We start from the raw sequence: 23919 nt of genomic DNA, 5'->3' as shown, positions 1-23919 counted from the left end.
AATTAAAATGGATATCGCAAACCAACGAGAAAAGCAATTCATGCAGAGAAGTTAATTGTTAGTTTGTTGTGGTGTTCAGAAGCTGCACTGAACAGATAGCAAAGATACTTGATGCTTCCTCAATAGAAGCAGTGATCCTTACCATTGACGTCACCGGCTCAGGTATCAGCACTTACGCTATGACACCGTGAAATTAGATAAAGAGATGAATTCTGTATAATGAAAAAGAAAATGTCAACAAAAGAGAGGAACCTGTTGAAAACTGATATGGATGATCAAAGGCTTTTAAAAAAGGGTACACAGAGTTGGCACCAACATTTTTTAATATAACACACCATTCTGTCATGCTTATCCATTTCTGTCTTTCCTTTTTACATTTTCACTCAGACCTCCTCAAAGGGGAATTTCCTTTTTCTTCTTGGCCTGTGACTCTCTCCCTCCCTTCACTCTTTTAGATGAGTATCATTAGAGGAACATCCCTGTGCATCTGACTGGAACAGCCTTTCACCTTTATGAATCTACTATGAAGACTTCTAGATACCTAAAATGTAAACATGAGAATACATTGTATCTTCACCATATAGCTAGCATTGTATTTCCTATTTATTTAACTCATTTATCCCCACAATTTTAAAAGAAAATAACAAATATTTGCTTATTTCTTTAGTCCAGATTTAAGTCAATCTCTTTGTCTGTTCACTCTGCACCATACTTACTGTAAATCATTGCTGATTCAGTGCTAGTGTATATTACATTTGGAGTCAGCAATTCTTGAGAATGCTTATTGTCAAATAACTTTCTCAAAATCAGTGAATACCTCTTCACAAACCGCTACCTGTCCGTACTGTGTGTATGTTGAAAAAGTGTAAATACACCTCCTATGCTCTGTTACGTAATGTAAACACAGGAGTCCACCGTATTGAGTAAAATGCCTGTTTACAGAGCCTAGGCTGTGAATTAACACTGGATTTATTTTCAGTACACACACTATTCACAGGTAGCAGATCATGAAGAGATATTCACTGATATTGATAAAAAGTCCTTTTGACAACAAACGTTAGAATCACTGACTCCACTTTGAATTCTGACACATACAATTGTATTGCTCTAATCCTATTTTACTGTAAAATATACTTCCATGTTTTGAAGTCCAGATTGACCTTTTCTTTTATATATTTCCTTCAAACTTATATTTGAACCCTATCCGTGAACTTCAAGCAACAACACAGTTGTTTTTAAAATAGCTCTTGGTAATGGAAAAATGCAAATGATCTTTGTTCTGTCAGCCATCATGACTGATTGTCCACAAAGACAGCAAATCCAATCTAGAGAAGCTACTCCATGAATGACTTCAGCAGATAGATTCCATCAGAGGGCATGATGAGGTTTTGCTTCAGGTATGATTAACATTGGCAAATCTGCAATCACAGAGCTAACTTTTGGACGGACCTCTCTCTTCTCAGGATAACGGAATACTTTTTTAAAACCGACCAAAACCAGTCTTCTGAATGTGTGCATGTTTATGATAAACTTCCAAACAGATCAGCTGTGACTGATGAATGAAGGTCGGGGAGGACGGTTTGTTATTGTTTCATGGATGAGTGGAAAACTGTGTTTTTATCTTTGAACTCTCTAAGACAGCGTAAGCAAAAAGGACACTTTTACTCCTATTCATTCAGCCTAGAAAGTTTCCATTCTGTATGTTACAATAGCATCCGGTGTGCTTGTGTTAAAGTTATTAAATATAAGGACTAACCACATGACTAGATGTCTTTTTTTTCTTTTTTATTGTAGACATGATTGTAAATAGTTAGTCATCAAATTAAAGTCAATTAAAATCACAAAGACCAAAAATAGAAACACCAACTATAACAGTAATCCAGTCATTCTCTGAAACAATAGAATGGGTTATCCCCTGTGTATAGTGGGTGAGTGTGATAGAGAGATGACGCTCAGCTCAATATTTCTCAAGCTGCTGCTGCTCCAAGCCTATGGAGTCATGTGGGAGCATGGGGCTAAAGCATTGGCAGAGCTGGCAGCTTGAGACGGCATTTCTCTGTGTTTTTTCTCTGTTGGGATTCGCTGAGATGTGAATGCTGTCATAAGAGCACAAGCTAGAACAAATAACTACAGACTTGCAATGCTCAAGTTTACCGCAAACCATGTCAATTAAAGATGGTATTAAAACCGTACCACACATTGAACTAAGGCAAACCTTGGCTCTGTGTTTGCGCTTTCCCTACAATTTCCTTTAAAGGTGGAGGCAGCGATTCTGGAGAATCCTTGTAGTCAAAATCACCTTTTTATCAAAATCAGTGAATATCTCCTCAAGATCCACTACCTGTCTGTGTGTGGGCTGAAAAATAAATCCAGTGTTACACAGCCTAGGCTCTGTAAACGGGCATGTTGCCAGCTACAATGGCCCCTTTTTTTCTGTTCACGTTTACAGAGCCTAGGCTGTTAACACCAGTTTCTTTCTTCAGTGCACACACAGTACGGACAGGTAGCGGATCTCAAGGAGATATTCACTGATTATGACAAAAAAAGTGATTTTGACAAAAAGCATTCTCCAAAATCTCTGGCCTTTAAAGATCTCCCATTATACTACTTTTCTGGTCTTAATTTCTTGTTAAAAACTGCTATAGAGTAAACTGACACGAATCACATCACAAAAAACCATGTAGATTTTCGGGAAACTCTTCCTCTCATCTGAGCGAGCACAGCAGTCTCTCTCCACACTCGGCTTTGTGCTTCTCCGCCCCCTCCCCCCTCCTGCAAACCGCACTCCGTTGTGATTGGTTACCTTCCTTCCGGAACAATTTCACCAGTGCACGGGCAGATTTGAGAGCAGGAAGGTGGGGGCATGGCCGGAGCTTGCCTGAGCAGCACGTTGCACCATTACCATACATGGAAACCGCTTTTCGTGACGACAGGAATATCAGGAAATTCTGAACCGATTTGAACATGTGATTTCTCGACCGGCTGCCCTAATGTTTAGTACTCTGCACAGCCACCCCAGACGGTCAGCAGGGAATACGTCTAAATGCATGTACGTCATTATTTGATACGCTAGTATGGTTAAACATGACTATAAATCATAATAACAACGTTTATAGGTCATAAAAGTCAAAAAGTATGATCGGTCCTCTTTAAGCTACTAATATTTAGATCCATACTTATGAATAGGATCCCATCCCTCCAATGTTTAACCTTTTCTTTAGGATCTTTGAAATGGTTTGGTGTAAATTACCCATCCTGCTTTCTCACGCTCTGCAGAACTCATCCAGATGTAATTAGACTTGGCTGTTGTTATTAATGACTTAGGGGGGAAGGGGATTACACCCCAGCCCCAGCCCAGACAGAATCGCTCTCTTGACTTTTTCTAAAACAAAAATGTAGTTAACCTCAAATGAGTATAGTTCTAGTGACTTATGTGATTTAAACTGTCTGTCACAATGTTTGTGTGTGTGTATGTGTGTGTGTGTGTGTGTGTGTGTGTGTGTGTGTGTGTGTGTGTGTGTGTGTGTGTGTGTGTGTGTGTGTGTGTGTGTGTGTGTGTGTGTGTGTGTGTGTGTCTGTGTGTCTCAAAGTCAGTAAGAAGAGAATGGTTGATTTTCTTATTGTGTTAGACATCAGAATAGAATAGAATCTTTATTGTCATTGCACAACAGGTATACAATGAAATTGCGGTGCTTCTTCGACCTGTGCATAATAAAAAAAAAAAAGGAAAACAGTAATAAGTTCATTAATTAAATAGCAAAGAATAAAAGGAGAAACATAGCAATATATACTTTGTTTATCCAGCATAGCACACACACACACACACACACACACACACACACACACACACACACACACACACACACACACACACACACACACACACACACACACACACACACACACACACGTCATGAATTCAAGGACCTGATGGCCCAGGGAAAGAAACTGTTTTTTAGTCTATTTGTCCTGCTGTTGAGGCACCTGTACCTCCTGCCCGAGGGCAGTAGGTTGAACAAGTGCTGTCCTGGGTGTGAGGGGTCTGCAGTGATTGCCCTAGCTCTCCTGAGACACCAATTGCTGGCGATGTCTTCAAGCGAGGGTAGGGGACTGCCAGTGATGCGTTGCGCTGTGTTAATGACCCTCTGCAGGTTCTTTCTGTCCGCCACAGTGCAATTGGAGAACCAAGCCGTAATGCAGTACATCAGGACGCTCTCGATGGTGCTGCGGTAAAAAGCCACTAACAGTTTCTCCTCCAGATGGTTGCGTCTAAGTATCCTTAGAAAGTGAAGTCGCTGTCGGGCCTTTTTCACCACCGCGGATGCGTTGGTAGTCCAGGACAGGTCCTCGGCTAGGTGTGTTCCGAGGAATTTGAAGGAGGAAACCCGCTGGACACAGTCCCCATTTATGCTCAGTGGGGCTGGTTCCCCCTTTTGTTCAGTGAAGGAAAGGGGGTGCAGGGGTGACAGAAATAAAGTTGTAGGCAAGTAGCAGATTTAAATGGGAAAAAGGTTCCGAAGTGATGGGGAAAACCAGTTCAAATCCTTTAAACCCAAACATTACAACAGTATTCTAGCTTAAAAGTATTTTACGGTAGGTACATTCATTAATTAGTTTGAAGTTGTATAACCCTTAGGTTGATTTAGTGCTCCGATCATTCACAGTCAAGCACGCCCTAATAACCAGCACATCACCACAGACACATATTGATTAAGGTTCTCTTAAACATGTTCTTTGCCGCACAACAATGATTTGATTAGGTGAGAAAGGAAGATGATCAGAAATCAAAACTGATTACTGTGCTCTGAATAATACATATTTTAAGCCCATTAAAAACATATGCTAACATAAATTAATACTACAGTCAGAGTGTCACACAAAGGTTTTGGTGTTTCCAAAACCCCACGTTCTCTTGATGTGAATTGTCAGGACTATAGAGCGAAGACAAGAAATGCTGCTGATCTCATTGTATATTTATGTAATTCAATGAGCAATAATTTGATTACAACGACAAACACACATGGAGAATTTACATAATACCCAGGGTTGAAATTCAATTACAATGAATTATGACCGAGCCAAATGAATGAGAGACTTATTACACTGCATGCTATCTTTTCGGGCGACGTCCATATATTTATTTTCACTGTTTCCCTAAGGCTTAAACACAGGTCCTCTATTACGGAGCCTGGTATCTGAGGTCATGCAGTTGCCCAGTTTTGGCGTGTTCACAATCAACAACACTATCGATTCGTTATTGCAAATAATTGGGGAGCAACCGAAGGATAACAATTACAGAATGCAGGAGAGAGAAGGAAAGGAGAGGAGCTGGATGGAGAAAAGGATAATGATAATTTGCTCAGCTGTTTACTCCATGTCTATGAATGTCTATGAATAGCCTTCCTTTGTTCTGAGTTAGAACCACATCCAATTTAGAGGAGCGAATTTCAGGGGGCCAAGATACAAATGTATGTCAATTCCCATGCATGTACAAAAAACAGCCGTTGATGCTTGAAAGAACTATCATAAAGTGATATTTGGGAAGTTATGAACAATTAAGTAAAACACATATCAGCTTCATATTACACACATCAAAACACCTGCACCTGTTTGAAATCCACACATGTGAATCGGGGGTTGGTCCACGTCAAGAAGCCGCTTTTCGCAATTTCAGCAAGGGTCGATTTTCTCCCAAATTCAGCGCATGCTGGCTGCTGTATCTTTGGTGCCTCCTTTGTCTGTGCTTCAAGTGTGAAATGACACTCTTCAAACACCTTTTCATGTGGGCTTCAAGTTGCATGCATCCATTGCTTGACTGTTAAAGCACAACAACCACTGGAACAGCACACTGGCCACAGTTCCTTTAAAGACTTTCACAGATAATATCCTTGCTTGCCTCCCTCCAGCACTGCCTGGGTTGTTATGTGCATCTTTGAAGCTGTGAAGCTAATGGTGGCCAATCCGTGAGCATTAAGACATTCATTAGCACCCTCACTACAGGATAACTAGCTCCCTGAGTCTCACTGCAATTTAGTCACGCCTCCAAATAATATGTTTACCTACTGTGGTGCGCTGCAGGCTCCCATAGCTTATTTCCCAGTGCCCCATACTCTAACTCTGTAGCACAACACCTCCACTGAACACTGGGTAGTGAGGACTGACGTCTAACCTCCCACTCGTTGCTTGGAGGTCAAATAAGAAGGGTACTCTAATAGTTTCTCTCTAGACCAATCTTTATACACCAGGTTTACTGGGTCTGCAGTCTATGCTGAGTATGTTTTTGAACATAGAAATAATGCAATAGAAATAACCTTTTTGATCAGATAAACATCCAGCTATGATTGGATTTTTTTAAATAAAGGAGGAGAAATAAAATATTGGGGAACATGTCTTTGGACCATCAATGTTACAATCCACTGTTCCATACAGTGTTTCACAGTGTATACGTTTGGATGTTGACTTAGTGTGGCATGATGATTACTTAATATTTATTTTTGAGTGTGCATATTCATGTTTATATGCAATCAGCAGCATGTGTTGTCTGCATATCTGTGCCTGTATATAGTTTTATGTCACGCTGTGTGTTTTGGGGTTCCTGCTCCAAGAAAATGTCTCCAACTATAAAACAGTGTCAAGCTTTGTAATGAGGGCATTTCTCCTGTGGTTTGGCGCTATTTTAAAAGTGCTGCCAAACTCTCGGTCTGCAGAGAAAGGTTTGTAGCGTCTGTCGGGGTGCTTTCACTCACTCAAATATGTGTGTGTGTTTATACACACATACATAAATGCCTGGGGTATATTCATTTGTGTGTTAGCAGTTTTTTTGTGTATGTACTATAATACAAATATAAATGACAAGTTTTTGCCAGTTTATCCCACACAACAGCTTGTACTGGTAAGATCTCTACCAAAGCCATTATCTTTCCAAAAAAAGGAATCCTAAAAGCCGTCCAATATTGCATCGAAGAAATGACAACTGGCCGAAAGCAAGTGACAAACCACATTGATTCCCCATCGGATGCAGTCCTGTAGCTAAGACTGCATGCCCTGACTTCCCTGTTGATGACACTAAATGACCAATAGTTTTCCAAAAATCAATAAATATCTATTTGTTACTAACTTAACAATTATCTTTATAACACTGTGAAAACATGTCATAGCGGGAGTATCAACAAACAGACATACACGCTCTGACAAAATAAGTGGACTCATTTTATACTAATATTACTACGTGTCCCTGTGGCCAAATGATCCCTGGGTAGCTCCATTTTTATTTTGGGGTCAGACTAAACGTTCTGCTTGCTTATTACTCCACACAGTGTAGGCCATTACTGCACAATTTAAATAGAAATGAAAGACATTCTGGGAGGAGATAATGATACTGGCTATTGTGAGAAACACCAACATTTTTTTGAAATAAAAAAACACAAACTGCAATAACAACGTGAATAATTTCATTCTGGAAATGACTGTAAAATGTGTCTCAGTTTGTTCAGTTTTTGCCTCAGCATTCCACTTTCTTCTATCACGAGGGATGGGGAGATGTCATGACATTCAGGTGTGGGTTAGAGTTATATTGCTCTGACAAACATCCCAGACATTCACAAGGTGAATCATACTCTGATCAAAAGTGAGGACGCCATAGAAAGTTGGCTGTTGAGTTTCAAAACTCTGAAGTGGCAAGAAAAAGACCCAGGCCTCCAGCAAGCAACAGCCTGGCATTACAATTAAAATATTTAACATGAGATTTTAGACTGTTTCTGCTCAGCGTATTCTGCAAAGATTGCTGCATTGATAGCATTAAACAAACAAAAAAGAGGAAAACTCTGCATAACATCATTTCAATCTCCATGTGTAGAAAGTATTATGGTACCTCAGGGCCCCCCCAAATTGCAATCACTGAATGAACAATTAATTCCAAAATGTTCCAGGAAATTGTACAGAATAAAATTGGTGCAGCTATTTGTGATTTTAAAAACAAGTATTTTGTCATGGAGTCGGATAATTGCCTTTAACACAAAGGGCAAAAAAAAACAAAAAAACAATCAACTCCTGCTTCATAGTGAAGAGTAATTGTCCAGGCTACCTCCTATTTGCTGTGCAGGTCTGATACTAGCCAGATAAAACATGTGGATGACTGTTACTGCTACTTAAAAAGAGTGACTCAACTTAAAGGTTCACAACAAATGTATCCACAAAGGCTTTTAGTTTGGATTCACTCACTCAGACCACATGCCATGATGCAACTACTACTCTTCTCACATTCACAAGTTCAACATTGCGTGTATATGATAATAACTACAGTATATTCATATTGCACATGGATGAGGCATGACACTGTTGAAGGGCATGCATATTATTATGCGTACATGTGCTGTTGTATTATTCCGATGGCCTGAGGGTAAAAACTGTCTCTCATCCCGTTGCCTGTGTGTATTCTTCCTTACAGCTCTAACAAATGTGAAGCTTTGGGCCATCGACCGACAATGTTTTCAGACGATCATGATGAGGACGGGTCTCATCAAGCACACAGAGTACATGGAGTTTCTGAAAAGGTGAGGATCCGGGGGTAAATTGTGTCACAATGACGAGACCAAAGGGGCCTGAATAGGGCCTTTGATCTGCTATGCAATGAATGTATTAACACAATGGGTTCAGGAGAATTTACTGTGTGAGTTGTTACATTTAAGCCAATAAATCCTATATCTTTACATACATTTTTAATCTGCCACTGAAGTTGACATACTGGAAAAATATCTTGTACCTATATCAACTTAATGTCATTTCTGTATCTGTTTGAGAGAGCCCCATGCCTTGAAGACTTCGTTCTAGAGAAGCCAATTATCATTTGAAAAGGCTTTTTTTGGCCTGCATGGAGTATAGGATAAAAGAAAGACCCATCAAAAGACAGAGAGGGAAATGCGGGTGTGTGTAGTGATCAAGATGTATGAGATGCTACAGTGTGAATCTCTGTCAACCCCTATCTTTGTTCCATTTTCCTGTTTCTGTCTTCTTCTTTGGTATTCATCAAGACAATTATGGAAATTATATCACATATTTCCTATTTTACACACAACCCTCTATTTCCACATGCCTTTGATTCAGGGTGGATACCAGCTGTGTTTTGTTTAAAGTTCTCCAAATCATAAAAGCACATGCATCATTTCCACTGAACAACTAATTGACTGTGATCGTAAACAAGCTCTGTCACTATTTGACATAGTTGTTTCTAAGCAGGCAGCTGGATATGGCTGACAATAAGCCAGCTTTTCACTTAATATTTCAAATGAATATGATAGCTGCAAAATAGGCAATAGGGTTCGAGCAGCGAACCATACTGTACCAAACCGAACTGTACTGCTCAGTGGGTTAACATGACAATAGACATGAGAGTATACCGGCCGCAGTATACCAGTATACCAGTAGTATAACAATATCTTACTAATTATGCCTTTGAGAGTGGAGTATTATGCAAATATTTCTGACTAGGGGAAATGAAACAAAGGTGGCTTGAGGGTTTAATTATACCATACTATAAGTGTTTAGTTTTTCTGCAGTTACACTCTGACAGTGACTGACATTTGCAGGTCAGTGTGCATATACTTGCACTTGCTGTATTTATGCTACCCTTTGACCATGAAGGAGGACTTTAAAACATGCTGAACTTTACCAAAATTGTGTTTACCAGATAGAAGCCACTCTCTACTTTCATGTCTAAGGCTGAATCATTTTATAATGGCTTTGACTCAAAAAGACACAAACACTTTAAGTATCCCTGATAGGATAATACAAACTGTATTGCAACTCCTGCCTCTCAGCAATTTTTGCACAACAGATACGTTAATATTTAATAGATAGACCTTTTGCTTGGTTGTGGCTTACTCTGTGTGTTTTCTTTATATAAGCTATCTATGGGGAAATACAGCAACACTTTTTGATTCACATTATGTAGATAATTGCTGTTTTGTTTCCTAGAAACAGATCTGATAAAAGAGTTGTAGTTTGAGTGTGATAAAAAAAAACACATTCTGGTCCCTGTGCGTCTGCTACCCACTCGTTTAACGGCTGTGAAATTATACATTTGCTCTCACAAGTTGTGGAGGAGGAAGACTGATGGAAAATTGACAGAAGAAAATTGCACAGTGCAGTACTATAGGGGAAGTGAGTGTTCTTGTGAAAGCTTTTATTTTTTATTTTCTCTTTCTAGCATGTTTTCCAAATCACTCAAACATGTCACACATTGCTCCAGGAAGAATAACAGCAAGGGTCCCACTAATGAAATGACAAACATGACGTAGGTTTACTAAATGCATTTTAATGTGAAGTGATATTTTTCAGGTTTCTGGGCAATTACTCAACCCCCTGGCCGCTTCCACTTTAGATAACAGTCTAGCTATATGCCGTCACATAGACAGCCATTTGCCCAACGATTCGCGTAGAAGGGAAATGAGCATGGGAAAACAAAACCACTTCTTCAAAGAAGTGCTTGCTTTTCTAGGTGTTTGCAAGATCAACATATACATTGTTGACGGTTATATTTCGCTTTAGTCGAAATCCATAAGGGAGTGCCATAAGGGAAATGATGTTGGTGTTTTACAATTTCTTAAAAAAACACATTACTGAAACCACACTTTCCCCCATTTGCCACTGTTTCATTCATCCATTGGTTGTAAACACAAATAAGCTGTTGGTTCAGGAGGTTACTGCAAAAGAGGCTTTTTATTTTTTTGTCCACGGCTTTACGGTTAGAGGAATTAAAAATGCATATGTTTCATGTAGAGTAGGGTTGTTTACTGTAGTAGCTTATATTGCCTCAACACAACACAAGGACCTGCACAGTGGCCAAGGGCTTGGGTAGGGGGCATGAGACGTGATGGTCCAGATTACTGTAATAAAGCATGGAAAATGAGGGGGAAGAGGGAGAGATGATATGGGGAGATAAGTCCTTTGTTCACCAGCACGGGTTATTTTCTCTCCTCCTTGATAAACATTGGGCCAGTTTTATTTAGTAGGCTTGATAACAGACAGATAGCATTCATTGAGGCTGCAGTGCCGGGAAGCAAACGGAACAAACATTCGAGCCTCACACTGGTGTATTCTACCTCAGGATATGATGCCCTGCTACAAATTACGGCCAGTTAATGATGAAATATTTATAAACACAAAACGGAATACTGTACTGGCCAACTCCCTGAGCATCATATTGATTTCATATGTTCCTGTTGCCTTTATAGTATATATTTTTCTTCAATTCTGGTAATCTATTTTTAAGCCAAAACCTATACTAAGCTGTTACACTGCTTTCTAAAGGTCGACCGATTAATATGTCGGACCATTAATGGCATTTTGAGATAAAGTGGCGTTGGCCGATACCTGCACTCTCAAAGGCTGATTTAAAAAATAAAAAAATAAATAAAAAGTGGCGCCTCATCAGTGTGGCTGCTGTTGAGTAATGTGAGCGCTTTTACAAAATAATTACAGACGGTTTTAAAGAAATCCAGAGGTCCTTCATGGTAAATCTTACAGAGCCAACACAATGCACCTTTGCTGATATTCAAATTTTTTTACTGTGTCTACAAGTAAGAACACATCTATTCTTCTATCTAAAAGTATTTTTTTTCTCTTTCTCCTGCAGTGTCCCTACGTTCCATGGCCTGCAGGAAGATATTCTGAGCAAGCTAGCTGATGTCCTTGAGGAGGTAAGTGCCTTGTTCAAAAACTTCCACACTTGACATCGCAGCAAGTCTACTCCAGACATTTAAAAAGGTTTCCAACGTTCACTTTCATTTATTGCAGTGAGAGGAGGGAGCCAGAATGGCAAAGGCATAATTAAGATAATGAATCAAAACGGTTACAAAATAAAACATTTGATTTATTAGGGTGGGTTTTATCAGATCATTGTGCACAGTTTGATATGAATTGTTGCTCTCCATTATTTGCACAATGTGGTAATGTTGGACTAAACAACATACTAACTGATGACAGTTAATTTCTTGGGCCTGTTCGGGAATCCAGCATACTGCTGCCAAAAGCCGTTTCAGCTTCCAGCGGGGAACAAACAATCTAAGCAAGGCAAAACATCATCCAGTTTAGTCACAGTTGCAGGGCGACATCTATTTGGACTTAAATGTCAACAAAGCAACCTACTTTCAGCTCATTTTCCCAACCATTTTTGCTTTGCAAACACATTCACACACATTTATATTTTTGATATGTACTGCTGAGCATTGAGGCTTGCCATGTTGGATTCAATTCAAACATGGCCTTTGCCGTATTTTCCTTTTTATCGTATTCTTTGTCAATGCTTGAATATGTGTGATCATTTACTGTACTATGCGAAATAAGTTTAAGGTCTTCTTGGTTTACAGAATGGATCAAGATTAAGGCAATCAATTGTGCAGACTGTTAGAGAGTGTTAGTGTTGAATCTTTAGACTGGACTTACCATGTAATGGTGGTTTTGGGTAGCAGTCTCAAGTTGTGTATCCTGCAAGAACAGCACATACAGTATAGCAACTTAGCAAAATTGCACCAACCCCTCACACTGACCCTTCAATATGAACATGAATAGACATGAATAAATTGCCAAACAAGTATGCCTGCAATATGGTGACAATCGTTTCCCTGTATAGATGCAATTTAACTCTGCGAACACTGAAACCACAGCAAATAAGGCAGCATATTCAGTGATTGACTGCCTAGGCAACATGAATGTACGGTAAATAAAAATAACCATACAGTTAAACTGCCATTTTTCTTACATATTTTCACATTGCTTAACTCTTCACAAAGTAAGAATTCCAGGAGGAAAGGAAGGTTGAGGACCTCTCCCAATCTTCCAATGTTTATCTATTTATTAAAAGAAAAACACACACACACACACACACACACGCCAGCTGTTCTATGGCTCAACTTCTATTCTAATAGATTGTTTTGGTCTTCGATGTATTATTTATTAGATACATCTTTCAGATTTTTCCTGCTTTCCTCTCCTTAAAGACATGATTGAAAAAAGGGACTATATTAGAATAAACCTGAATTAAAGATCATAACTACAACCTACCATTTCAAAGAAGTTCTTCTCTTTCGCAGACATGAATCCTACACACACACACACACACACACACACACACACACACACACACACACACACACACACACACACACACACACACACACACACACACACACACACACACACACACACACACACACACACACTGCTCAGTATGAAGTAAGATTTAAGGTACCTTTTTTCTGGGTGAAATTGTGTGAGAATATAAACCTGGCAAATGCACTGAGGATCTGCTTTTTATCTGAGAGGAAATACTGAGCTCCGCATTCGGTCTAGACACTTATAGTCTTAAGTGCAGCAGAATATTATTCATTTCGCCGGGAAAGCAACAATCCAGCTAGAACTTTCAATATCAAAATCAAAAGATGTTGCATGTTAGTCAGTCTTACATATATCTTCACAATAGGTTCAAGGTTCATTGTAGACATGAATAATGAACGATAAAAAGAAACCATCCTTGAAAATAAATGCTTTTCTTATTTGACACTGGACGCTATTTTAAAATGAAGGCTTGAATGTGTTTGTGAAAGTGTCTTTTCTTTGCCTTTTGTTGTGACAAGTATAGCCTATTCAATGCATGCTAGGACACATTCAGCAACAACAACCCTAAACAGGATTACTGCAAATAGAAAGTGGATTAATGGCTGGATACCCGTCATTAATCGTACTCTCGGGAATGAGCTGTGATTTACCTTCAGATTTGATTTAGTAGCATTCACCTTTTCACTCTACTAACCTGTTTGTTCATATATTCAAGGTTGCACGCATGCAAGCAAGTAGTGGGAAGAAGGCATAGAAAAATACCCTCGAGACAGCTCTCCAGTGTGTGGCTTTAACAGAAAAAAAAACCATACAATTAAATCTCAATGTCTCAACCAAATTACGCCCTACTCCTTCTGTAGTACCTCTGCCTCTGTTTGTGAGATTGTCACAATTAGGGGTGTAAACATTTTGATTTCTTCACGATCGGATATTAGATGATTTTACCATTATGGTACTGAGCTCTTTCAAATATTTAAATCAAGAAAAGAGGAAATCCACTTTTTTACTGTAAATTGTTTCACACAGACAAGCAGAGAGATTGTCAAAATAGAAGCTGTACAGTACTAATGGCGGTGATATGCGTCGATGTTTTCGCCAATGAATCGGTCTATGTCTATGTATTGCTACGCCCCTAGTCTCAATCCCACTTTGAGAAAGGTGACACAAGAACGATAATGTGCCTGAGTAACATTTGTCTCTTCTCTGCTCTTCTCTTGTGACAGACACATTATGATGATGGAGAGTATATCATCAGACAGGGGGCCAGAGGAGACACCTTCTTCATCATCAGTAAAGGAAAGGTGAGCAGAACAATGCCTCAAGCCTACCACCAAAATAATCAGCACAGCATCCACAACATCAACGGCACCCACGACCAAAGACACCTATCTTGAAGCAAAGCTGCGGTGTGTTATTTGGGTGTGCGTCGGCTGTCGTCAATCATCTTAAGATAGTAGTGGAGGAGAGGCAGCCTCTTTCATCATGTCTTCGCAGCAGCAATGGAATCACTTCCATTACACTTCTCTGTCATATAATACTGCTGGCTTTCACTCCAAGCACAGCTGTAGCGTACAGTATCAACACTGTCGGAGGGCTTTAGTGTTTGTGTTTTGCTAACATGCCTAGACACCAGCTACTCCTCTTCCTCACCTTCTGCCTGCTCGCCTATCCCCGTCTCCGGTAGTGCAGCAATTATGGAGGGCTCTTGTCTTAAAAAAAAATCACTTTTTGTTCTAATCAGTGAATATCTCCTCACAACCTGCTACCTAGGGCTGTGAATCTTTTGGAATCCCACAATTCGATTAGATTCCGATTCCTGGGGTCACGATTCCATTCAAAGCCGATTTTTCTATTTAAAATGATTCAGTTTGAAAGAGGATTTCAGGATTTACTCCAGTCCACTGTGTGCTAAGTTGTTAAATTATGCCATGAAATCGAATGAATGTCCATGTCTTATTTATCGTCGATAAAGTTTATTTTAATGGAAAGCTTTTAATGCATTTGATTCTAAGGCAAGCCCACTTTACCGGCGGCAGCAAAATACATATACATTTTTTTAAAATAAAAACACAGGAGATAGGAATCGCGATTACCTGTATGTTTTCTGTGAGAGCTAACATTTTTTATATTGCTAACTGTCCTTCTGACCCCATAGAGATGCTAACCTATTCACAAGGTCGGCACAACAGCGTAATAAACTAATACGCTCATGGACATGGACGCAGACACGGACACACAGACACAAGGACACACACACACACACACACACACACACACACACACACACACACACACACACACACACACACACACACACACACACACACACACTTATGACCTCTCAATGCTGCCTACGTGGCTGTTTCCTTGTCCATCTAGACCACAGACGGGGCACTTTGTCTAGAGGACATTCCACCAAATCTGGCAGTCTCACAACACACGCACACTTCGCGGTTTTGGTCTGCACATTTGACCGTCTTTAAAGCTATAATGCATAACTTCTCTCAGCCCCCAGAGGAGTTCTGAGTAATTACAACAACACAGTCGGAGATTCCACATGAGGTAAGCCTTGGGTGATAGGGCATGGATTTTATACCTTATGCTGTACGTCCAGGTTTTTTCTTCCAGGTTTCAGTAGATTCAACTACTGAAACATTTTTGTGGATTTTTCTGAGCTTTTCCGAGTCAGGGTTGACACCCGTTTGTAAATGCTGCCAAACTAAGAAATACAGTGAGTTTTGTGGAGCTGATACGCTTAATCAACTTTGTGTCAACTCCTTTGGCGACGGCTTGAATTTAACCAACATTCATTTATATGAAAAGGTTACGCACTATAGCTTTAAGTTCCCTCTACTCCTCTTTTCCTTTTTTTTAAAATGCTCCCACATGATCAAATCTGATCATAAATAACTACGGTGTCAGCTGTACACTCAGGCGTGAACAGCATTACAATGTGCCGGGTAATGGATAGGCTGCCACACCTGTGATGAACCGGCTAATGGATGGAGACAGGTTTCTTCATTAGGCGAAAACGACCGTCTCTATTCACTTCCTCTGAAATCTCCTCAAGTGCCATCACTTTGATTTGTCTGCCCGCGCGGCACGGTGCCATCACTCACGTGTCGTCTGTTTAATGAAGTGGTCAGCCACGCCTCCCGAATCCTTCACACAGATGGCAGTCACCTGTTAGTATCAGACTACCACGCCATGCTCAGAGACCGTCTCCCTATTTGCCATCCTGAGTGATCATTTACACGTCAATTTCTTTTGCGAATTATGTGTGAATGACATGTCACCCCTCCACTCGCCATTTACATCTTCATACTGTCATACGTCACACCTTCACTTCATGTTCCACCTTCTTACCTGTCACACTAATCTACGCTTTAAAGGTGGCATCAGCGATTCTGGTGAATGCTAGTTGTCAAAGATTGTCAAAGCTCTGTAAACGGGCATGTTGCTATAGCTACAGTAGCCTATAGGCCCTCTTTGTTTACACACCGGTTTACAGAGCCTATGCCGTGTATTAACACTGTACTTTTTTTCAGCGCACACACAGGCGGCGGATCATGAGAAAAATATTCACTCTGATAAAAAGTGATTTTGACAACAAGCATTTTCCACCTTTAACGCTCTGCCTCCCATATTTCCATTCTTCCGCCAGGTTAATGTGACCAGGGAAGACGTGCCTAATGGAGAGCCTGTCTACCTGCGCAGCCTGGTAAAAGGAGACTGGTTTGGAGAGAAAGCCCTTCAAGGGTAAGGTTGATTCTAAATAACACTGCCTCTTTCAATGTAAATCTTCTGTTATACCACTCTTCCTGTCTCTTCCACTGTAACCCACTTTTCACCCGAAAACTGTCTTTTAATTATCCTTCCTCTTAAAGGCCTACTTCACCGGTTTGAATATGAAGGTGTATTGAATTCTGAGATCCTATGTAGTATAAATGTGCGAAAAAAATTGAAATCGGTTCATCCTAGCCTGAAAAAAGGCAGAAAGAGTGTTTTTTTTAACCCTATATTTCTCTTTCTCGTGACATCACAGAAAGAGAAATATAGGGTTAAAAAAAAACGTACTTTGTAAATATTACTGTGATGTCTTTTACTGTGACATCACAGTAATATTTATCCTGTCTAAATTGCTATCAATCAGCCCCGCGCTTTCATATCAGTCCATATTGTTTTCCACTACTCATTCTCCCTGAGAGCTGTGATAACTTTGGTAAGTGGTTAGAAAATGCCTCAAGCCTGGAGCATATTAAACAACTTCACGCCGGATTTACTGGAGCTGTTCCAGACACCTTTTCTGAGATGTGACACTAAAATTATATCCCTGAACCATGGAAAGCTTGTTACGCTTGAGCTGAACTGAACTGAAAGAAACGGTCTAGACTCTTGTAGGAATCCAAATGGCTGATATCTACAACTAAAACCATATTTAGATGGATGTTAAAATGATTGGTTATGGACTCAAATTCCTAGCAAATGCTATTTAAACAGCATGAATATTTAATACATTGGTCCAACCCCCGATGTGGAAAGGAAGAACGAGATCACTGTTTTCAGGCTCTTCTATCTCAAGGTCTGTTTCGCTCAAATCAAAAGGAAAAAAAAATTGTGTTTATTTTCAAGTGACAAGGGACATCCTTCACAATCACACCAAGTGACAACTGTGCAATGTTTTGCACACAGCTATGTCACCCAGAGAGGGAGCTACAGGGGGAAAAAGCATTTATTGTTGTGAGTGGACTTGACAGTCATATTGTGTGCTTTCAGCTGAAGACCGCTTTCATTTAGACAATGTTATCATTTCGAATGTGCCTCTTTAGATTATTTAGTCGGTTTTCTTCACTCCCTTTCAAGCACTTCTTCAGCCTGTTCTTGACTATAATAATGAATGATCACCCTCTGTTTATATTCTTTTGTGTTAACATTTGCGTTCAACGTGTTGGCATAGCTGCTGTCACTAACACAGCGGCTCATGTCGATAGAGATAAACATGTACTGAGCAGAGGCCAAGCGTGTACAGTCCCAAGCATTACAAATATCTATACTATGTAAACCTGTGCCAGGGACATCCATTATTGCTGTGATGAGGTTCTGGTAGGAACAGAGTACAAATGCACCCATGGGCGTAGAGTTAAGTGTTCGCCTATCAAATACAACATTAAAAAAGTGAAGATGTCGCCATCTTGTGGCTGCTGAATGTGAAAGCTGCCTCAATATAAGCTCTCCAGCCCCAAACAAATCACACATCAAGAGCAGAAAATAATTACTTCAAAAGAAAAAAGCAATATCCTGTGAAAAATAAATGCCCACATTATGCGTTGTCAAAACACTTTCGAAATAATGGTTTTCATTTCCGACAGGAACACTCTAGATGCTTGATGTGGTGATCAGGCAACAGCTGGAATTGAACAGATGGCCGGGCTTTCTCCATATGTTAACGCTAACGACTATAGAAAAAAACAATATGACAGAGCAATGCGGGACATGTGAGGCACAGGAAGCGTGATCTCTTGACAGTGGGAGGAGCTGTTTGTTCCTAAATCGAAACTTGATCCTTTTGCACAGCTGAGAGAAAAAAAAAACTTGCTGTTTGATGAATGAAAGCATGACACAAAGTATGGACTTATAATGGATAGAGAAGCTGTGTATGGAAGAACAGAGAAATATGGATGTATCGCAGTGATGACTGTATGTGTGCACACATATATCGTATAGTGTGTGCATTTCTATGTAATTATATCACACATATCCTTAAAGTTAGAGTCAGCAATTCTGGAGAATGCTTGATGTCAGAGTCGCTTTTTGTATCAGTGAATATCTCTTCACCATCGGCTACCTTTCTGTACTGTGAGTGTGCACTGACTCCACCTTTAAATGCATGTGATACATATGAATTAAGAAGTGTGCAGTTTTGAAAAGCTCTTCAAAGCACCTTCAAGAGCATCTCATGCTATTTTTAAACAAGCAAAACCACATCTTTTCTACACTGGAACAAAGTGCTCTTCACTCCTTGCCATCTGCTTGGTTTTGTTATCATATTTCGTCACAAGCTCCCTTTTGTCTTTGAGTGTCTTGGGCGAGAGAAGCCCATAGAGCTACACCTTTGATGGTCAAGCACGTATCGCAAATTTAAATGATTGCGATGCTGATCATCTTGGAACCAGGCTTTTGATCAGAGGGCTCTTCTGCAGAGCAATCTTTCTCATTGGAAGTTAACTGTGTGTGTCCTTGCTCATGAAACCCAATAGCCCCCACTCAACGGCCACTTTGTCCATCTGAAGATGTTGCCTTTGATCTGTGAGAGTAACACATTGAACAAGTGTAGTGAGTGAGTGTGTGTGTGTGTGTGTGTGTGTGTGTGTGTGTGTGTGTTTGTAGGAAGAAAGATTTTTTGGGGGGGAAAAGTGTGCTGTCACTGACAGAAATGTGATTTGTGTCCGTGTCAGACCATTTTCACACCAATGACAAGCTTTTATTAAATCCCAGTGAAAGGCTGTGATGGTGTGGGCGTGTTAACCCCGGTACAGGTGAGAAGATGAAGCTGTGGGCTCACTCATGTATTTATTTTTTGGCAAGTGCAATACTCTGCTGGATGGTTGCTGCTGCAAAAGATAAGCCATTCCTGATTGTATACAGCGACTCTCAGTGCCTCCCATCACAGTATGAAAAAAAGAACTATCAAAGAACTAAGCTTTTTTTTTGGGAACTGCTCGAGAAATACTTCATCAACGTGATCCCATGTTGCTTTTTTATTTTTGGAAACATGCACAATTGTTGAGTTGTATTTCAGTTACGAACAGGGACCGTTCCTTCAGAGTTTCCCACAAAACAAACATCTATTTTAGGTGTTGGAACCCAAGGGTAGAGGAGAGGGTGGAAGGATGGAGGAGCTGACAAACAACATTAAGCAAGCCTTGAAAGTCAGTAACAGCTAGAGGCCGCCCTTAATTCACAAATTATCTCACAATTGTAGACCGTTTTCTGGCAGACTGATCTGTCAACTGGACATCAGAGCACATTGATTTGACACTGTTAAATAATAAATACAAACACTGCCACAAAATATATATTTTTTGGACAGAGCACTAAAGTAAATTCTGTAAATGAGTAAAAGTGGGTCCCAGTTACTGTTTGAATGTGTTTGTGGCAAGCTAATACATCTGAACCTCCTCTCACAATGTCCATGTTATTCTGACACCATAGCTTGGGACTGAAATGATGTTTAGTATAGCTTATACTTACATATCGGACAATAGGGTTTTACCGGAAAAAGCAATCAAAACAATGAGATAGTCTTCAAGAAACAATCTTAGTTTTCATGAATGGAGCCAGTGGCTGCCTGAAATAGCAGGAAACATATATTCCTAAATGTGAAAATATATATGGAATGCCCTTGGAAAGTGGTTATACTCTGCAGTTATGTGGAAAATGGATCATTTGTCGTTAATGGTAAAAGGTGCACAGACACCATTTTGTTAACTGTAATAATAACCTGTGAAGTTTCACACACATCTATCCAGGCCATTTACCTGAATACCTGTCAGTCAAAGAGGGATTGTCTGTTTATACCAGAGCCACCTCTTGTTCTAGCTACTGCCCCACTGTCAGCCTACAAGCCTGTGCTTTATTTTCATAACCCCCTTCCCGGGAAACCAGATCACTGTCCAATTACCAAGTCCATTTCAAATATTTACTGGAAATCAACACCACAGGTTTCCCTCCTGTGTAGGTCCAAAAGGACATTCCAGACACAGCATGCAGCTGTTTTAAGCGTGTCCGTACATGAGCATTTGTGTCTGTGTTTCTATTGCATTACTTATGGTGCCGCCTTAAGATGGCTTAACAAGTGTCCAGCCATCTCAGGCTCATCGCTGGGCAAGTGGTTATTTCTGACAGAAGTTGTTTAGCGATTGTGTTTGACAAAAAACATCGCAGGCATCAACACAATATTACACTAAGACTTTGTCCTCAGTTACGGTCTAGCAGCAAGGGACAGGTGTAAGAATCTTCTGCTATCTACAAAACCTTTAAGGTCTCTTAACTCATGCTTGTGAAACCACTATTTCAATATGGCCCGAAGTGTTGTCTTGTTGTTGTATCACCATGGTTAGTAAAGGTCACAAACACTGTACACTTTCCTGTACGAGACAAATGAACTCCAGTAAAAGATTGCAGTTGTCACTGTAGTTGTAGCTCATTGTCACCGATGAGAAAAACTGATGTGTGCATGTTGCATTGACGCTTGTTTACATATTTAGTACTACTTAGAAATAAGTCATTACATGCCGAAATCTTGTATTCAAATTAAAATAAAAGTTGCTTAAAGTACTGTAGTTTAGATTCTCAACCCTTTGAAATGAATTGCCACTTAAGGAGTGTGTTGGGTGGCCATTGGATACATAGACAATATGATTTGATTGCACAAAGTTCGTCGAGTTGCTCGACAGAGGCAGGTACGTGTTTAGAAGTTGTAGTGCAGTGCTGTATGGCGCCCTATTCAGCTTCTGAATATCTGAATAGTCATCAGAAGTAACAAACATGGAGTCACAATCTGTGATATGTGTTGTTGTGTCAGTCATTCATTAACATGTGTATTTATACTCTAAGTGTGCTCTTGTGAATGGTATTTGATGCTGTTGTGGCCAAACAGAAGCAGGTGGAGCAATGTTTGCCAGAGTGTTGTGTCAACTGTCGAGAGCACGGATGCAGCTCAGAGGAGCTTATCAGTGGTGAATGAAGTAGTGTATGTGCTAATCTAACAGGAGGGCCCCCAGTAGTCATCTGTCAATATATCCTATGCCCCTGTCCTACACGGCCCACCTCTCCTCTGCTCTTCTCTGCAGTAGTCCTCACCTTTCAAAATGTGTTGTTCACCCGCCAGCTGTGCCCTTTATTCAAAGGGGTCAACAGATAGAGTCATGTGTGTGTGTGTGCACGAAGAGGGTGAATGTTTGTGTGTTAGAGAGAGGGAGAGGGAAGGCTACGTAGCCCGAGGAAGAATTGTCACCTCAGCTCATTCAAATAGGTTTCCATGTGTCTGAGTTCAGATCAGACACAGAGAGCGATTGTCAGATACAGTTAGCACTTCAATTGAATCATCAACTCTTTTCCAAATCTACAGAACCTGACCAAGCTTTTAAGTGGCTCATTAAATTAATTAAATTCATTCTGAGAATAATCTATTTACATATTTAAAAAAAAGATGGGTCATGAAATAATCTTCTTACGAGACCTCCCTGGAAGAGTTTCCTGTATTTTTCTAATGTTTTAGCCCGAGTCAAACTGGATAATACTACGCACACTCGGATTGGAGATCTTTATACAAGAACCACAGTGTCTTTTGTTGGAGGGCTGGCCCTGGGCAGTGCGCTGGTACATAGTCAGAGCTTATCGCTGTTGGGACTCTGTGTGCATGGATTCTTGGGAAACAGACTCGGAGGATTCGTGCGATTGGGGCGACTCGCCATCGTCAGAGGAAGAGGAGCTTGATGTCAAACACAATAAAGAGTAATGCCTATCATGCAGTGTGTTGCCTGCCGATAGGGAGGTTTTCATTGTGTGCTTGTGCCACTGATAGAGTGAATGGAGTTAAATGAGCCTTAAGTGATTTAAAGGATTATAATGTGATTTGATAATAGTTTGTGATCATGTCAGTTTTGCTTGTGTAACTGATTGCGTTGTGTGATTTTTTTGTCCAGGGAGGACATCAGGACAGCCAACGTCATTGCTGCAGAGGCCGTCACCTGTCTAGTCATCGATCGAGAGTGAGTATCAATACAGTTCTTCCCAACATAACATAATATTCCTTCTTGGACAGTGGTGAAAAATCTAAATGAATGGATGAAGGTCTGTCGTGAACAGCCATGTAAAACTACCACACAGATTCTGCACTACACCTTTACTAACACCAACCCAAACCTTCACAACACGTCACACAATTTTTATGAAGTTCACAGGTGTCAAATAAATCTTAAAAATTATCCAATTGATTACATTTTGTCACCTCGAAGCACTTGATCTCAAAACAGATAATATAAATGTTCTCCAGACACAGGCAACTCCACTTATGAAATCTCGTCTTGATTTGCTAAATGCTGTCAAGAGGGCATGGGTAAAATGTGTCCTAAACCCTTAAATCAGTTTAAGTATAGAGTTTCAATGCTTCACGAGGCCCTTTGCACAAATCTCAGCGCAAACATTCGCTTTTCTCCTTTTATTGCAGACTTTTTATTACCCGTGTTTATCATGTTTTTGTGGTAAGATCGTGCTTGAATAGATAACGTAGCTCCAAAGGAGTTCTTGTCAGGTCACTATCTTAAGAATAATAGTCCCTAAACATCTCCGTCTCCAGCATTTATTTGTGTGATGAGAATAGATGGACAGATGGATGTAGGGATGGTGGTGATGGTGATGGGGGGGGGGGGGGGTGGGATTGTAGATGATATCGCTTACCCAGGGCCTCCCTATGGCCTCAGGGAACAAAGCAAGCACAAATGGGCCATCCTCAGCGCCGGGAAAGGGGGATAGTGAGTGAGTGAGTCATCCAGCACAGGTGATTACTGCTACGTTTCGTCAGCAGCTAATGGTGTCACATCCCACAAAAAACTAGCCCATTGTGTGTGTGTGTGTGTGTGTGTGTGTGTGTGTGTGTGTTTGTGTGTGTCAGTATGTTTGTCACAGCCAGGCCAGTTTCAATGCAGAAGCCAAATTGCTAATATTCAAAAAAACTGTCTCATTCGGTGCTCATTTATACATACAAAGCGGCAGGGAGTCACAGACTAAATGAAATAGACACTC

General features: G+C 40.3%; 1 protein-coding gene across 2 annotated transcripts in view; it reads left to right on the top strand.

The window, feature by feature from the left end:
* LOC307257084 (cGMP-dependent protein kinase 1) overlaps positions 1 to 23919 on the top strand; it is a gene marked incomplete at its 5' end in the record, with an annotated part of 73971 nt that overhangs the window by 37479 nt on the left and 12573 nt on the right. For both annotated transcript variants that reach the window (XM_080036212.1, XM_080036211.1), the window contains 5 exons: positions 8447 to 8552; positions 11633 to 11696; positions 14337 to 14414; positions 16778 to 16872; positions 22821 to 22886. In XM_080036212.1, the coding sequence (XP_079892338.1) occupies positions 8447 to 8552; positions 11633 to 11696; positions 14337 to 14414; positions 16778 to 16872; positions 22821 to 22886 (409 nt within the window). The remainder of the gene's footprint in view (positions 1 to 8446; positions 8553 to 11632; positions 11697 to 14336; positions 14415 to 16777; positions 16873 to 22820; positions 22887 to 23919) is intronic.

Source organism: Ammodytes marinus, assembly GCF_949987685.1.
Source record: "Ammodytes marinus genome assembly, chromosome: 11".
Lineage (NCBI taxonomy): Eukaryota > Metazoa > Chordata > Actinopteri > Uranoscopiformes > Ammodytidae > Ammodytes > Ammodytes marinus.
The sequence above is the reverse complement of the archived record's forward strand: the minus strand, read 5'-3'. Positions and strand labels throughout refer to the sequence as shown.